The 17,617-nt window shown below is 42.9% G+C and overlaps 1 protein-coding gene across 1 annotated transcript in view; it reads right to left on the minus strand.

The window, feature by feature from the left end:
* The window catches only part of LOC122806397 (fibroblast growth factor receptor substrate 2-like), a 474,993-nt gene that overhangs the window by 269,441 nt on the left and 187,935 nt on the right, over positions 1-17,617 (minus strand). The window contains exon 4 of the mRNA XM_044076763.1: positions 15,559-15,745. Within this exon, the coding sequence (XP_043932698.1) occupies positions 15,559-15,745 (187 nt within the window). The remainder of the gene's footprint in view (positions 1-15,558; positions 15,746-17,617) is intronic.

A 17,617-nucleotide genomic window follows, 5' to 3' on the forward strand; every position in this document is an offset into this window, starting at 1 on the left:
ACTATATTTATGCATTTTCCACATTTCTTGTCTTCTCATCTGGTCCTTCACCTTATATTTATTTCCTTTTTGGCATTCAGTTGCTGTCTGATTTTTATCTACTTCTGGTATGATTTCCACTCCTGCTGGACACTGATATGCTTCTGCTAGATTAAGCACAGAAGTCATCTTAGATTTATTCTCTTCATGTTTCAAAACTTTCACTATGTTTGGGTCATGTGAGGTCAGCAGATATGTGTGAAGCCACACAACTGCAGATCTATACATATAATCAATTTCAAGGAGGCCCATCCCTCTTTCGGAATGGGGAATATACAACTTTGGTATGCACTGATTTTTATAAATCATTTGGTGAGCATGAAGCTTTTTTCTTGTTTTCCTATCTAATCTATCCAACAAGTTTTGTGGCCAATCACTCCAAAACTGTAAGTTAGGACCAGGACAGCAAGTTGGTTTATAGCCTCAATTTTGTTCCTACATGTTAGTGCTGTTTTCAGGATTAATTTAAGTCTCCTGAAATTTTCCTTACTAAGTTTTATTTGCATTTGTTCGTGTTTTACTGTTCAGCCTTCTTCAATTCCCAAATACTGATGCACTCCTTGCTAAAGTTCTTTTATATCACATTCTTGTCCCAAACTGATGTTTTCCTGGTGTTGTTTTCCTGCTTTAAAGGTTGCTTTTGCACATTTATCAAGACCAAATAACATTCTTATATCATCTGAAAGCTTTGACAACTTGCAATTGTGCTTTCAATTCCTCATCTGATGAGCTATACAGTTTTAAATCATCGACAAAAGAGATGAGAAGTCTTTCCATTTGATTGTTTTCTAGGAGCCAAATTGTAGCCATGGCCAAAGTTGTTAAGTAGACATTAATGAGTTAAGGGCAAAGCAGAATAGCAGCAGTGAAAGAGAGTCACCCTGGAATATCCCCCTTTGAATTTTTATCCCTGGAATAATAATTTGTCCTTTATCATGGCTTAATTTCAAAGTGGTCTGCTACATTTTCATGGTCACTGTAATGCAGTCGATCAGTGCAGGGTGGATCTTTACATTTTTAAGCACTCTTTTACCCATGAATGGGGGATACTATCAAATGCTTTTTTGTAGTCAATCCATGCCATACTTAGATTCTTCCCCTTTTTACAGTTCTCCACTATGACTTTATTTAACAACAAATGATCCTTTCTTCCATATGACTTTTTTATTGTCCTTTTGTTCTACTCCCATAACTAAGTTTTCTTCAAAATGACTATAAACTCTGTCAGCATCAATTCCCATGTATAGTTTATATGTCGTCAGATGGCAAGTTATTTGTCTAAAATTTTTAGGATAGCTTGCAGGTTCACTCTCAAGTAGGATCATTCTTTTTCCTGTTCTTAACCAGGTTGCTGTCTGTTCGGGGTGTGCAAATAAATAGCTCTTACTCATGGCTAAATCTTGGTGCAAAGATGTTAATACTTTCAGCCAAAAGTTAGGTACTGCATCTGGGTCTGGGGTTTACCAATTAGAGGCTTTTCTTAACTTTGTTTCAATCTCTCTGGTTGTTCATTCATCCCATTTGATATCCTGTACCTTTAAACCTCTTATTCTTTCTTTAACTTCTTCTATCCATTTACCATCTTTGTTACGTCCCACAGATCTTCATAGATACGTCTCCAAAATGTATCTATTTCTTCTTTTTTTAGCAGTCTTTCAATTTTTTTAACTTTATTTCCCATTTCTCTATAAAACTTTTTTGGGTCATCAATAAATTGCTTATTTTGTACTTTTCTTTTATATTTATTTATTTCACATTTGTTGACCGGGCTAGTCCAGCTGGATATATGTCCATTTTCAGCAAAGGCCCGGGGAGGAAAGCTCCTCAAAAACACAGTAAAATTTATATAAAATAACAGATTTCACAGATGCAGGTACAATACATATTTAAGCAATTCTTTACATGACAGTTTTTACAGATGTGGGTGCATTACATATATAAGCTATTATTTTCACTTCAATACATTTCTGCTGTGCTGAAATTTTTAGTTTATTTGAGAAAGTGCATGATAGATCCTGGTCTGTTCTAATACTGCACATTGCCTTTGTCACATCTATCTTTCTTAGTATTTTTGTTGAGATCTGTTCCCTCTTCTATAGTCTTCTAACAGTGACACTTCTTTATAGTTTTCTCTGTTCGATATTTCCATGATGGTATTCGATTTCTCCCCTTCCTTTCCCTCACTACCCTGTTTTCTTGTGGTAGAACTTTTATCAGTTATTAATTTAGCTGCACAGTAATATATCCTACTTACTTCTGTTATATCGCATGGATCTCTATGAACAGTCCTAATTACTGTGTTCATTTGTTTTATCAGACTTCTGACGTTTTAGGTTTTATTAACCTTCTGCAGTCTATTTCTTTCATTGATCTTGATATATCTGTCTATGTCTATTAAATCAAGCAACTCTTCTCTTAGGTCATTTTCTTCCAAACTGAGGGCACATCCCTTATTTTCCAATTCCTGCGGGCATTCTACAGAAGATTCTATAGCATATTCCTGTGGCACATTCTCTTCAATTTCATCCCGTGCCATCCATTGCTCTATCATGTGGGAACTCACTGGCCTATCACTCCTCAACATTGACAGCATCAGTTTCCACAACCCAATTGCTTCATGTTCCACTGGTTTCCCCTTAATTTGGATATCCATTACTCTGTCCTGTTGTGGTGCTTTCTGAATTGATATTCTACACTAAATCCTTCAATTTCCAGGTACTCCATAACCTCAGTTTCTATTTCTTTAACGTCTCCATTACTAATTTCCTTATGTACTTTTCCTCTGTCTTCTTAATTTTTGTACTGCAAAGTTTTCCATGTCCGGATTCTTTTGTCTGTATTTCTCTTCAAATATCTTTGGTGCTGCTCTTTTTGCATTGGTTAGTTTTGCTTTCTCCTTTGAATACATATTACACCATATTAAACCTCCTTTTCTTTTCCATGTCCACATTTCTTCTTCAGATGTCTCATGATCTTCCTGCTTCTCCTTACTTTGGGGACTCATTCCATCATGATGTGATGTAACTTGTGTTAGACCATCAACACTAAATCCTTCAGTTTGTAGGCACTTCATAATTCAACTTCTATTTTTTTAACTTATACTTTACTAATCTTCTTTTCTATGTTCCATCTTTGTGATATTTTTTTATTGGGAAATTTTCCATATCCGGATGCCTTTGCCTGTATTCCTCTTCGAATATTTTTTGAGCTGCCTTCTTCACATTGATTAATTTGCCTTTCTCCTTTGCATAAATATTGCACCATATCAAATCTCTCTTTCTCTCCCATGTCCATATTTCTTTTTTATACTTTTCAAATATATCCTGGTTTGGTTATTTATATTTTCACACTTCCTCAGATGCTTCTTTTTCCAAACAGATCAACGTTTCTTGATCTATATACTGTTTTTCACAAATATGTTGTACTAATGAACACAAATTTTTATTTGAAGCTTCTGAGAGTTTTTCTTGCGCAAGTATTTTTCTTTCCTCTAATTTTTCTTTCTGCAGGTGTAATAAAATGAGCCTGAAGACTTCACTCAGCATTTGGAGAACCCTAGGACTGCACACAAACACTGACTTACACATTGAAGGGTATACTCCACTTGAGGGATAAGAACTCCATTACTAACTGTAGTTCTGGCTTTTGCCCTCAATACTATATTTCAGACAAAAATGAACTTGCCACAAACTATATGAACTGAAAATGACCGCAAAATGTCTGGCTACATCAATCCAGATCACTAGGTAATGAGAAATACCACCTTAAGAAAGGATCCATCTGGGCTCTAAACTACCCAGTCAAAAGGGTTGCATAGTCTGTCATGGGTCCTAGAAAAGGGCGTACATTTAGCCCACAGGCTATAAGAGTAGACTTCTACATTTGTTGTTTAATTAATGCCAAAGGGAAAAAAACGATCCCTAAACAGAAGTACTTCTTCATGACTGGTCTCAATCACACACGAATAACTAGTAAAACGCAATTCAGACAGGATTGGTTTGAATATTAAACTCCAAGTATCATACCTGTATTCCTCTAAAACATGTGTAAGGCATGCATCCTTAAACATTCATACATAGTATTAAAATATAGCACATGCTACTATTAACGTAATGACATCTGTTGGCATGAAATGTCAGAATACAACTTGACAAAATAGTGGCAATAGAAAAAATAAGCTTACTGAAAACCATTCTGAAAGATGCCTCCTAAAACAAAAAGCTCCTTTATTACAGCAGATATATCTTTTTCGCTTTTGGACGGAGGCGCCAGAAATATGTCTTAAGTACAGGACATAGGCTACGTTGTGACTTATGCCACAAATACAAGCAAAAAAACAGCCAGTAAATATCTCCACCTTTCTGAAGCATGTACATGTGTGTAAGGATGCTAAAGAATAACCTTTCTATTAAGTCCACAGCAGAAGACACAATAAATCACTGGAACAGATTTAGTGGCTAAGTGACTCTAGAGACCTAGAAAAAGCAGGTACCATTTGCTGCAGCAATTCTATATGCCCACAGGCAAGTAAGGTATAACAGGCAGGTGAGCTAGAGGGGGCAGGAAGGGAGGGATTGAATACTCTTTTAAGGTTATGGTAAGTTCTTACACAACTATTCTATGTCCTTCTATTCACATGTTGTAGTATTCATAACAGTAGGGAGAGTGCCAAAGCTTTTAGGTATGAACCTAGGAGGAGGGTTGGGGATCTTGGTCAATGAGACCCTGAAGAACAGACCTGGTGAACCCAGCTCTAGCACTGGAGGCTAAGTCCAGTTTGTAATGATTGGTGAAGGTGTGCACTGAGACCCAAGTGGCAGCTTCTAGAATTGAGGCAAAATCAACCCCCTTGAAAAAAAGCAGTGGAGGAAGCAGCTGCCCTGGTAGAGTGCGATTTGACATGGCCCTGTAAGGTTTTACCATGGGCAGAATAATATATTTCAATGGCTTTAGAGATCCATGAGGAAATGGTTTGTTTGGTGACTGCCTTACCTAAAGCCCTAGGATGGAAGGAGATGAAAAGCTGATCAGATTTTCTAATAATTTTGGTTTTGTCTAAATAATACCTTAGTTGTCTGTGTACATCTAGACAATGCAGGGTCCTCTCAGAGGCATTTCGGGTATTGGGGTAAAAAACAGGCAGGTTAATGGTTTGGTTTAATGAAAGTTCATTAACCACCTTAGGCATGAAAGATAGGATTAGTCCCGAGGGCAACTCTGTCCTTGTGGAAAATGAGGTAAGGAGGGATGGCCATAAGGGCTTGTTTCTCTGACATCCTACTGACGGACATAAGGGCCACTAGTAGGACAATTTTAGGGTTACTGAATGTGCTGGTTCAAAAGGTGGCAGCGTGAGTTTTTTATAGGACAAATTTCAGGTCCCAAGGTGGAGGGATAGGCTTTCTGGGGGGTCTGATATGAAGAACTCCTTTGAGGAACAGCTTGACCTCCAATCTAGAAGCCAGCAGTGGTAACACGGCAGACAGGCAGAGATGGCAGATAAATGGACTTCAACTGATGAGTAAGTTAGTCGTGCGTGAAGGAGCTCACACAAATAGGAAAGGACCAAAGGACCAGGAACAGTCACAGGGTCCTGGCTTTTCCTCTGATACCACCCGGAGAAACTTTTCCATTTAGAGATGTAATTTCTCCTGGTGCTAGGTTTCCTGGCATCCTGCAGGACATTGAGTATGTCCCCTGGGTACAGGTGTCTGAACGGGATTAGAACCCTATCACCCATAAGGTCAGCTTCAAGTTGTTCAGTTGAGGGTGTAGTAGGGATTCCCTGTTCTGTGTGAGCTAGTCTATTTGGTGGGGTAACTTGTGGTGGTTGCCCTTGGCTAGTACGTAAAAGGGAAACCAATGCTGTCTTGGCCAGTAGGGGGTCACCAACAGGACTTTTGGTTTGTCGTTGTGGATTTTGAGGAGGACTTTCTGAATCAGAGTGAAGGGTGGAAAGGCATAGAGAAACATTCCCCCCAAGAAAAGGAGAAGACATCCGCTTTCCCAGGCTTGCGGATGTGGGACCCTTGTGCAAAATTTAGGCATTTGTTTGTTCTGGGAAGAGGCAAACAGATCTAGTTGTGGAATACCCCACCTGTGAATAAGATCTAGGAATACCTCTCTGTGAAGCATCCATTCATGAGAGGGAGCTGAAGTTCTGCTTAGAGAGTCTGCCATGACATTCTCTGTAGACAGAATGTACACTGCTACTACATGGATGGGATGTTGAGAGTCATTGCTAGAGTCCAGATTTGGATGGCTAAGCTGCAAAGGGGATAGGATCTTGTCGTCCCCCCCCATTTATGTACCACATGACAGTCATATTGCCTGTGATCACCTTGAGAGTTCCTGGGAGTAGGGCTGTTTTGAAAGTTTGTAGGGCTAAATGGAGTGCCCTCATTTCTTTGATATTGATGTGGTCTTTTACTCTTATTGTGGACCATTTTCCCTGCAGAGTGATCTGTTTTTGGTTGTGTTGTAAGGACTGCACCCCGACCCAAGTCTGATGCGTCCGTGGTGAATTCTAGCAGGTGGGCAGGTACCTGTAATGGGATACCCTGGCTGTGGACAGCAGAGCTCCACCACTGGAGTTCTCTCTTCAGACACTGGATTAGTGGAAGAGGAGTGTCCAGGGTATGGGATTGTTGGCTTCATAAGTTCTTCAAGATCCACTGGATCTTTCTCATGTGGAGTCTTGCTAGGGGCAGCATGGGTATTAGGGATGCCATGTATCCTAGCATCCTTAGAAATTTTCCTGCTGGCAAAGAAGTGAGATTGGTGAGTTTATTGAGGTATATGCCAAGATCCAGGATTCTTTGTTCTGGAATAAAGGCTTTCATTAGGTCTGGTCTGATTCTGCATCCCAAGAGAGACTTTTCCTTGTTTATAGTGAACCCCAGGTGGGTCAGGGCGTAGATCACTTGTCTTAGGTGCTTTTGGCGGATTTGTCAGTCTTGATGAAGTACAATCAGTTCATCCGGGTATGGGTATATTTGTATACACTGTGTTCTGCAGTGAGCAATGAAAGGTGCTAGACACTTTGTGAACACTCGAGGGGCTGTGGAGAAGCCAAAGGGCAAAACAGAGAATTGAAAATGCCAGGAACCTACTGTAAAGAGGAGGAATTTCCTGTAATCTGGGTGAATAGGTATGTGGTGATAGGCATCCTTCAAATTCAGGGCCACCATGAAGGCCTGAGTGGGAATGAGTGGTAGGAGCAAAGGTAAGGGGATCATTTTGAAGCTGGGTACCTTCAGAAACAGGTTTAGGAAAGTTTCCTTGGTACCAAAAACACTGCTGAATAAAATCCTTTGTTTATTTGGGTGGGTGGTATTTGTTCTATGGTGCCCTGGGCCAGTAGTTGTTGAATGATGGGGGGGATGAGGAGGACTTGGTTTGCTGGAGGCTGAGGAATTCCCTGGAAGGAGGGTAACATCCACCAAGTCACAAAGTAACCCCTCTGAATGATGGATAGTACCCATCTTTCTGTTGCAATTTTTCACCAGGAGGGTAGGGAGAGGGTGAGGTGAAGGGACAATGGGGTGTTCTGATTTAATAATGGTAAGTCACAGAGAAGGTGGTCTGATTTGATCAGACTGGCTCCTAAAGGGGGTAGTGGAAGGGGTGGAGGGAAACCTGGGGGGTAGAGGTTTTCCTTGGTTGCCTGCGTCCCTTTGTCTGAGGAACTGTGTGGGAGAAATGCCTCCTTACAAAGGAAGTTCTCTGAGGATACTTTCTGTGGTATCTGGGTATGGGAAGATACCAGCAAGTGTTTTAGGTTTTGCAGTTCTTTTCCCTTCTCTTGAAGGAATTAAGAAGTTCAGCTAAGGCCTGGCCTAATAGGGCTTTACTGTTCCAGGGGCCATCAATAAGTTTTGTTTGTACATGTAAGGGCAGTGGCTGAAGTCTCAGCCAAGAGTATCACCTTAGTCCTGAGCCAGATGCAGCACACTTGGATGATGCTTCCACAGCATTGTAACTGCACTTGGCGTGGCTAGCTACTTGTGATGCTAGTTACTTGTTATGCTATGGAGAGTAGGCTGTTAAGCTGAGTTTTAATATTGGATTCAGGGGCCTTCAAGAGTAAGGTGGAAGCCTTCGCAATTGTGTCCAGGACATACCTACCCATGTGAGTTTGGTAGGTCAAGGCTCTTACAGCAAGAGTTGATGAGGTATACCACTTTTTCTCTAGTCTATCCATAAATTTACTGTCTTTATCAGTAGGATAGAGGGCAGTAGAAAATAATTGCCTGGATGTTTTATCTGCAGAGACTGCAATAACAGCAGGGTCTGCTGGTGGGTTTCTAAAAAGGAACTGAGTGGCCCGTGGGACTTTACAAAAATGGTCAGGATGTTTAGATGCTGGTGGTTGTAAATCTGATCTCTGTCAGGCAGCTAAGAAGGGATCCTGGAAGGCAGGGAGCAAAGGGAGCACAGTTGAAGGGGATGGCTGTTCCATTTGAAGCAGGTCAAAATATCTTTTCTTACTATCTGAGACCTCTGAAGCCTGCCACTTAAAATGTTCCCTCAGGAGGGAGATGGTATCACCAAAGGTGAATTCTTCCCCAGGGGACTCGGAGTCTGGGGTGATAGGATCTCCTCTTCCCCTGGGGTAATAAAGTCCTTCGGTGAATCAATATGAGATTCATAGGTCACAGAATCTTAATCTAAGGAGAGATCATTCTCTGATACAAGTAAAGGGGGTCATGTAGGAGAAAAGTACAGTTTTGTACCTACCATAAATGTAGATGTCTGATAGATATGCAACTGCAGTCATAACATATGGGTTGTCCTGCCTCAGGCAGCCCTCGGTCGGCCGGATTCCAAAGTCTGGGTCCGACGTCGGCTGATGTCGCATTTCTCTCCGACATCAGAGCGGCTGGAGTACATAAGCATCAGCCGACGCCATTTTCTTCAGTGTTTCTTGCCCCAGATGCCAGGTGCCCTCCAAGGAAGGCTGTAATCAAACTGGAAGACAAAAACAGGATTCCAGACAAATAAATGAAACAGATACACCATAACAGATATCCCCAGCTAAGAGAAACAGGGATAGGAGTGGACCCTAGGCATAGAGGGGTATGGAGGGAGGGAAAATCCGACTGCAGTTGCATATCTATCGGACATCTACATTTATGGTAGGTACAAAACTGTACTATGTCCTTCAAGAATGCAACTGCAGTCATAACATATGGGTAGAATACCATAGCTTAGCTGGGGGAGGAGGAACGCTCTAGGAAAAAGATGGTGTGGCAATCAAACCCTGCAGGACTGCCGAAGCAAAGCCTGCTCTGGATCTGGAGTATAGAGGGAGATTGTAGTGTTTGGAGAATGTATGCACGGAGCTCCATGTAGCAGCTTCTAGAATGTCCTTAGTAGGCACCCCTCTTAAGAATGCTGTAGAGGTGGCTGTAGCTCTGGTGGAATGTGGTCTGACATTGGCTGGAACAGTCTTTCCATGAAAGGAATAACAGAATCTGATGCAATGTCCAATCCATTTTGAAATAGTCTGTTTTGAAATTGCTTTTCCTTGGACTGCAGGGGCGTAAGCTACAAAAAGTTGTTCAGACTTCCTACTGGTCTTGGTTCTGTCCAGGTAGTATCGAAGTTGTCTGTGAATGTCCAAGGTATGTAACAGTCTTTCCCCCTTATTCTCAGGATTGGGGAAGAAAGCAGGCAGATGAATAGCTTGATTTAAAGAAACCCTAGATACCACCTTTGGCATAAAAGTAGGGTTGGTCCTTAATGAAACCCTGTCTCTGTGGAAAATTATGAACGGTGGTACTGCCATTAGGGCCTGTAGTTCTGAGACCCTTCTTGCTGAGGTAATTGCCAACAGGAAAGCTGTCTTCCATGAGAGAAATTGCAAGTCAACTGAAGCTGCTGGCTCAAATGGAGGTAGAGTCAGTTTTTCTAGGACAAAATTGAGGTCCCAGGCTGGCACTGGAGCCTTTCTTGGTGGCTTAATGTTCTTGATTCCCCTGAGGAATTGCCTTAGCAAAGGATGTGAAAAGACAGGCGGATCAGTGTTATATCTAGCTGAAATAGCTGATGCATGTATCTTTATGGAAGAATATGAGAGTCCATTCTTTAGCATATCTGCCAAATATTCCAGGATGAGTGGGATGTTCAATAATGATGCATCATGTCCCTTGCTGGTATTCCAAATGCTGAATCTCTTCCATTTTGCTAAGTAAACCTTTCTGGTGGATGGTGTTCGAGCCTCTGTTAGTATCCGCTGAACTTCCTTGGAGAGAGATAGGTTGAGGTTATTCATGGGATCTCCCAGGCTGTTAGCTGCAGTGTCTGAAGGTTTGGATGCACTGTTTTGAAGTTGTGTTGAGTCAAAGTAGAGGCCATTGGGGAAGGGCCCACTTCTTGGTGTGACATATGCTCCGTAGTAGTGGATACCAGTGTTGCCTTGGCCAGTCCGGAGCTATTAGGATCCCCTTGGGTCTTTCTGCTTTGATCTTTAGTAATACTGAGGTCATCAGTGGCAGAGGTGGGAATGCATAGATTTTTAGGAAGTTCCAGTTGAATGAGAGAGCATCTATTTTCCAAGCTTGTGGATGGTATGTCCTTGAGCAGAATTTTTGTAGATGATGGTTGAGGTGAGAGGCAAATAGGTCTACTTCTGGCCTGCCCCATGTCGAAGTGAGCTGTGTGAAGATCTTCGGATGTAACCTCCACTCGTGTGGATCTGTGAAATTCCTGCTTAGGCTGTCCGCCAGCACATTGTCTTTGCCTGGAACAAACTGGGATTGTAACTGAATGTTTAGGCTCAGCGATTTTTCCCAAAGATGCATTGTCAGTCTGCAAAGGGGGTAAGAATGGGTGCCCCCTTGCTTGTTTATATACCACATCACAGTGGTGTTGTCTGTCCGTATCAGTAAATGGCCTTGCTGCAGTTGGTGTTGAAAGGCCTCGATGGCATGCATTACTGCCAGCATTTCCTTTTGGTTTATATGCAGATGTGTTTCCTTTGGAGACCATTGTCCTTGTATAAACCTGCCTTCCATGTGCGCCCCCCATCCAAGGTCTGAGGCGTCTGTGGTAATGGTCTGTGTTATCTGTGGTTTTTTGAATGACATACCTGTGTTTGCCTGGCTTACCGAGGCCCACCATAGGAATTCCTTTTGTAGGCATGGAATGAGCGGTTTTGGTTGTCTCTAAGTTGTTGCTGTGCTGAGACCATAGGCTTTTTAGGTACCATTGAAGCTTTCTCATGTGTAGTCTTGCTAATGGAACCAGGAGAATGCAGGATGCCATGTAACCCAGGGCCTGTAGGAATCTTCTTGCAGTCATCTGGGTAAGTTTTGCCAAACCTTTGAAATAATGAGTTAACTTCTCTTGCTTGTCTTCTGTTAGGTAAGCCATTTGAGAGGCTGTGTCTAATTTGGCTCCTAAGAAGATTATTTGCTGGGATGGCTGAAGTCTTGACTTCTGGAAGTTGACTGTGTATCCCAGAGCTTGAAGTAATCGTATGACATAGTCCAAGTTTTTTGTCAACATAAATTTGTTGTCCGCTTGTATGAGGCAGTCGTCCAGGTACGGGTAAATTTGGATCCCCTGGAGCCTGCAATGAGCAATTACTGAAGCCAGGCATTTTGTGAATACTCTGGGCGCAGTAGATAAGCCAAATGGCAATGCTGAGAATTGATAATGCTCTGGCCCTGCAAGAAATCTGAGGTATCTTCTGCAGCCGTGTCTGATAGGGACATGGAGGTAGGCCTCCTTGAGGTCCAGAGTAATCAGCCAAGACCCCTTGCCCAGCATGGGAAGGAGTTGCTGTAGAGTCAGCATTTTGAACTTTGGTACTATGAGAAAGGTGTTTAATGCGGACAAATCCAGTATTGGTCTCCATTGAGATTTTTTTCTAGGAACAAGGAACAGTCTTGAGTAAAACCCCTGGCCTTGTTCTTGTTGTGGAACTCTTTCTATTGCTTTCATCCGAGCCAGCAGAGAGATTTGCTTGATAGCCTCTGCCCTCTGGTTTTGTGAAGGTTTGGCATGCCTTGTTTTCTTGGTAAGGTATGAAAATGGAACCTGTAACCTCGGTCTATAATGTCCAAAATCCATTTGTCCTTTGTCAATCTGTGCCAATTGTCTGCAAACAGAGATAATTTCCCGCCCAAGGGAGCTTCTATTTGTTCCTTGGTAGGCGGAAGTAGAGGAAAGTCATTGAGATTGTGGCTGTGGGGCAGGTGAAACCCCTGTGTCACTTCTTTGGTTTGCTGGCTGCCATTGTCGTCCCCTGTAAGGACCTCTGTATTGTCCTCTTCCTCGGCTACGTCTGTTTTTACCCCTTTGAAATTTTTCAGGATTAGGAAAGGACCAGTTTTTTGAAGGCCAATTCCTACTGAATCTGGGGGGTTGAACCTGGAGGAAATCTTTCACCGTCTGAACTGATTTTGCTTTTTCCTCGATGGACTTTAACACATCCTTAGCATTAGCACCAAAAAGCTTGCTCTTTTCCAAAGGTGCATCCAGAAGTTTTGCCTTTACATGATCTGGTAGAGGTTGATCTTTTAACCATGCATGTCTACGAATGACTGCCCCTGTCATAGCTGCCCTACATGAAGCTTCCAGTGCATCATATCTACACTGCAGGAAGTGATTGCTTACTTGCTGAGAGTTATGTACAGCTTCCTGCAAAGACTTCCTGTCTAAAGGATCAGGAGAGGCCAATGTTTTCTGTAAATCTTCTAACAGGAAATCCTGATATTGTAACATATGAAAAAGGCAATTCAAAGCTCTCATAGATAAAGTAGTGGAGGTGTAGACCTTTTTCCCCCATCTCTCTAATGACCTAGCTTCCCTGTTGGAGGGCAAAGGATTTTTAGAGGTGGAAGCTGAAACACCTTTAGGTCCCTGAGAAATAGTTTCCAAATCAGCAGTATGGGCCCTGAATAAATGGGAATGTGTTTCTGGGACCCTGTAATACCTGTCTGGCTTGGCTGGAGCAGGAGGGAGGGAAACAGGGGTAACACTAGAGTCAGAATATAAATCATCCAAAACATCAAGCACAGGAGGAATAGCTAAGGGCCTGTGCTGGGGCTTTTTAAGGAAGGTTCAAAGGCGCTTTCTGGAATCAGAATATTCCTGGCCTTGCCACTTGAAATGTTCCCTCATGGTATGCAGAACTTCCCCAAAAGAAATATCCTCAGGAGGGGAGGCCGAGGGGATGGAATCCTCTGCATCCGAGTCCTCATAGGTCTGGAAGAGCTCTTCCTGGCCATCGGAGTGGACAGAGTCCTCAGAATCTTCATCTGAAGGAATAGGGTCAGAGGGTTCAACCGGGGCCTTTTATCAGAAGGAGGCTGGGATCCTCTCTCAGGATGGGCCTGTGAACCTCTAATCATAGAAATTAAGTCAGCAGCCATAGTCATGATTTGTGTCTCTGGAGTAGGCTGAGGTAAGGCTTTAGCAGTAAGATGCTTGGTCTTGCTGGCTGCCTTAGCCCTAGTGTAGGCCTTAATAGACATGGCCATAGGAGGCCTGGCAGCTCCACGTGCAGGAGTGACCTTATCTACAGCAATGGTCTCGGGCATTTCCTCGGTTTCGGTATCCGGAGGAAAATCAATAACTTGCGTCGGAGTGATATCCGGAATCGGAGTCGTCGGTAATGCGGTGTCTTCGGTTTGGAGCGGTGGAATAACCATCTCAGGGGGAACCGGAGCACTCGCGGTAGGTTTTGGCGTGGAGTTGGTGGTAGACGCGGGCCAAGGATGTCGGTCCCGGTCTTTTCGTTTCTTGGGAGTTTGCGATGTCGGAAGTTCCGATGGCATTGTATAAGCAAATTTTTCGCCGAAAAAATCTTCAGCGAACTCCGCTCGGCACCTGAGAGTGCGCTTGCTGAAGCGACCACAGGCTACACAGGCCGAGACGTCGTGGTCTGGGCCAAGGCAAGGAAGACAGTAAGAGTGGAAATCCTTATGAGGTATTTGTTTACCACAAGAAAGACAATTGTTAACTTTTTCAGTAATTTCTGACATCGGCTGAGGCAAGAAAAGGTCCCCAACGGGGTACTTAGCTTTTTTGATGACTTTGGAATCGAAGAATACAGGAGCTGACCGACCGGCACTTGCGAACTGCTTCTGCTTCGGGCACCGCGCGGCAAGAAAGACTGAAGAAAATGGTGTCGGCTGATGCTTATGTACTCCAGCCGCTCTGACATCGGAGAGAAATGCGACATCAGCCGACGTCGGACCCAGACTTTGGAATCCGGCCGACCGAGGGCTGCCTGAGGCAGGACAACCCATATGTTATGACTGCAGTTGCACTCTTGAAGGACATCAGTTGGTTGCTGCTGTGTCTGTAGGACCTGGAATGTCTTAAACCGGCTTTGAGAGAAAACTTCCCAACCTCGGACAGGTTGTGTTTCTGTGCATCTTACTTTTTGTTTTCTCTTCATTGGCGTATACGGCAGAGAAAGAGAGGGAGCCGACGTCTGCGAACATGGAGAAACAAGAGCAGGGCCCTCTGACTGAATGAGTCGTGGTTCCCCTCCGCAATAAGGATCTGATGGCTGGTTTGCCTCAGCAGACATATTCAAGGTTTCTACCGGTCCAGCTTCCATCGTGATTCCTGGGCCCAGTAAGAAACAGAGGTGCGAAGAGATACCGGGCTTTCATCCGTCTCAAGAATCCCCCCCTGATGCCTGAGGCACAGCATGGGAATCAGGCCTGGTTTTCTTGTCCTTTTTCCACGGCGGTTCTTCGGACGGGTCTGCTCCTCTCTCCATACTTAGTGCAAGACGTCAGAGCCTCTGATTTTCCAAGTAAAGTTTAAGTGCGGCCAGGCGGCTGCAAAGGGTTTTTGGAATGAATGATTTGCACATAGGGCAGGATGTACGGTTGTGGGCCTAGCCTAAACAGAATACGAATTTATCGTGCAAGTCCTTGTGAGGAATTTATCTCCCACAAGCAAACTTCCCCTTTCTGGTGTACATGTACATATTAGCAAAAACCAAAAAAAAAAAGTTAATGAAACCCCCACAGGGTACTTATCTTTAGCAGTCGTCTGAATTAGCAATCTGCTTTCCGAACTGGCGTCCGATGTTCACTGCGGCAGAAATACTCTGAAGAGGGTACATGCAGACGTTACTTTTATACCCTACGTTGGTTTATTGCCCTGGTGCAAGACGTCACACACACCCTCCTGAAGCAAGACTTTGGTATACTGGCTAGATGTCGGAGTTGCAGGCAGCAAACTCCCTAATGTTATGAATACTGCAACATGTGAATAGGAGGACGTCATTCAGCTACCGTTGCACAACCACTGGTGGCCAAAAAGCAGCTACAAACCTTGAAAGGTCAGTAGACAGCAGATGCTGTAAGCATAAAAATATTACAGATCAACATAGTACAGTCCTACTTAGCACCCTCTTAGTGAGTAGAATTCTAGAACTGAAGTGCAGTAAAAGGCTGTTGACCACAAAGGGAGCACATGCCACAGGTATGCTTTTCTGTATTGATTAATGTTAGTCAGCCTTAGGCCACTCATTAAGACTAAACTCACCTTGTCCAGTCTGACAGCGTCTGCCACTCTCGAAGGAAAAGAGGTTGGAGTCATAGCCATACCGACGGAGACAGAGGTACGGCCACCTCACTACATCACGTTTGTGTGTCTGTAGAATGAGTTCTGTCTGGGTCAGTACCATGATCCCAGAGCCCAGTTCATTACCTTCATCATCAACATTTGTTACCTGAAATATACAATGTAAACAAAAATCAAACCAAAAAATGCATACAACATTCAAATTACAAATGTATAGATTAGTAGAGCTTTGCAAAGTCTGATCATTAATGGATACTTTTTTTTATATCTGTTTTGCCTTTATACCTGCTAACGTATCAAGTCTCCTCCCAATCCAAAGGGGACCATTATACAGGCAACCATGAGAGTGCTTTGGTGCCTCCTATCTGCATCACTGCTTCAGCAAAGAGATGCAAAGGCAATTGCTCTCCTGACAAGCAAGTCTGCCTTATAATTCAAAACAGGACCATTAGTGGTGACCTATCCAGCCTCAACAGTCAATTGCCTGCATCATGCTGTTGTAGGTAAAGGAGAGCTTCTCTCTCTTACCTAACCCCTCCCTGTGGTGAATCTAATGCCCTCCCCTTGAAGTGTGCATGGTGCCATATACATACCCTCTTATGATTACAATCACCAGCAGTGATTCCAATTCTGCTTCCTCTGGTCAATGGCTTTCATTCAAGTCAGGCTTGGAACCACCACTCCCATCCACCCCAGAACAGGCAAAGCCAATCCTGCCCCTCACTCTAACCCTCCAGTACCAGCTTCAACAGGCACCTAAGCCACTAATCAAACACAGGTTGCTTAGGTCATTAGTCAGGATTGTTTTATCCTTCTATGCCATTACAGCCGACGATGACAACTGGACCGAATCACGGTTTTTTTTGTTTTTTTTTTTTAATTAAACTTTCAATTTTCTTGACAGACTCTAACCAACAAATGTTCCACAACATGACAGAAAAATATTTTGGGATCATTTCTACTAAAAAGAAACTTTCACTTTTCTAACAAATACAAAGATCAAAAACAAAAGTACATATAAAGAAATACAATGATGCTTAGCGCAAATCTTATTCTGACAGTGAAGCACTAACTTCAAACTTCATACCTTTCTCCAATAAAATTTGAACAAAATATTATGGAGTGACATAAGTGCCCAGCACAAAACAAGTAATTAGGATCTTGTTTATTTTCAACCAATTATACTGACACTAAAAGGGGTCTACTGTTTACAGCGGATTTCCTACCTTATGGTTATACTCTTAACACTGCACAAGCTGTTCAGCACTGGGGGGTGATTGGAAGAGTCACCATATTTAAGCACAGCAAGACCCCATCACCTTACAGCTAAAGAATAAATGAGTTAAACGCAGATATAATAAGGAAGCAAAAGAATGTCACTGATTTTGCACCCAAATTTAACTACTTTTAACATTTTTTCTTTAAATAAAACTTGTGCAGCAAAGCTGAGTCAGTCATCAACCCTTAACACTTTGCCAGCTACAGTTGTTGTGTCTTTCGGCTTTTCCCGGTTAGGGGTCGCCACAGCGGAACTCCGGTCCGTTAATGATTGGCAGTTGATTTTTATGTGCTATGTTGCCAGCCCTAACGCACAACCTTCAACGAAGGTACGCCCATTCACGCATGTCTCCACGCAGAAGACGCTCTAGCTGAGAGTCGAACCAGTCAGCGTCTTACTGTGAGGCGACAATGCTACCGCAGCACCACCACCGCGGATACTTTGCCAGCTACAGTAATGAACTAATTAATGATTTATGATCTATATAAACAATCAGGGGCTGAAAGCAAGGGAATTCACAACAATTTGCCACCAAGCTAGTACTTAAAAAATAAATAAATAAATAAATAAGTTTGCTTAAAGCTAACAATTTAGTTATCACAACTTGCAAGCTGTTTTTTTTTTAAGTAATAGTTTCATAGGTAAGTACTAGGCAATCAGTCTACACATGGCCCCCAAAAAATTAGCTTTGGGGCCCAAACAAGTAATGCCACCCAAGTTACTATTTGACTATCATGACTT

The sequence above is a fragment of the Protopterus annectens genome, chromosome 7.part0 (assembly GCF_019279795.1).
Source record: "Protopterus annectens isolate FY-2018-M chromosome 7.part0, PAN1.0, whole genome shotgun sequence".
Lineage (NCBI taxonomy): Eukaryota > Metazoa > Chordata > Ceratodontiformes > Protopteridae > Protopterus > Protopterus annectens.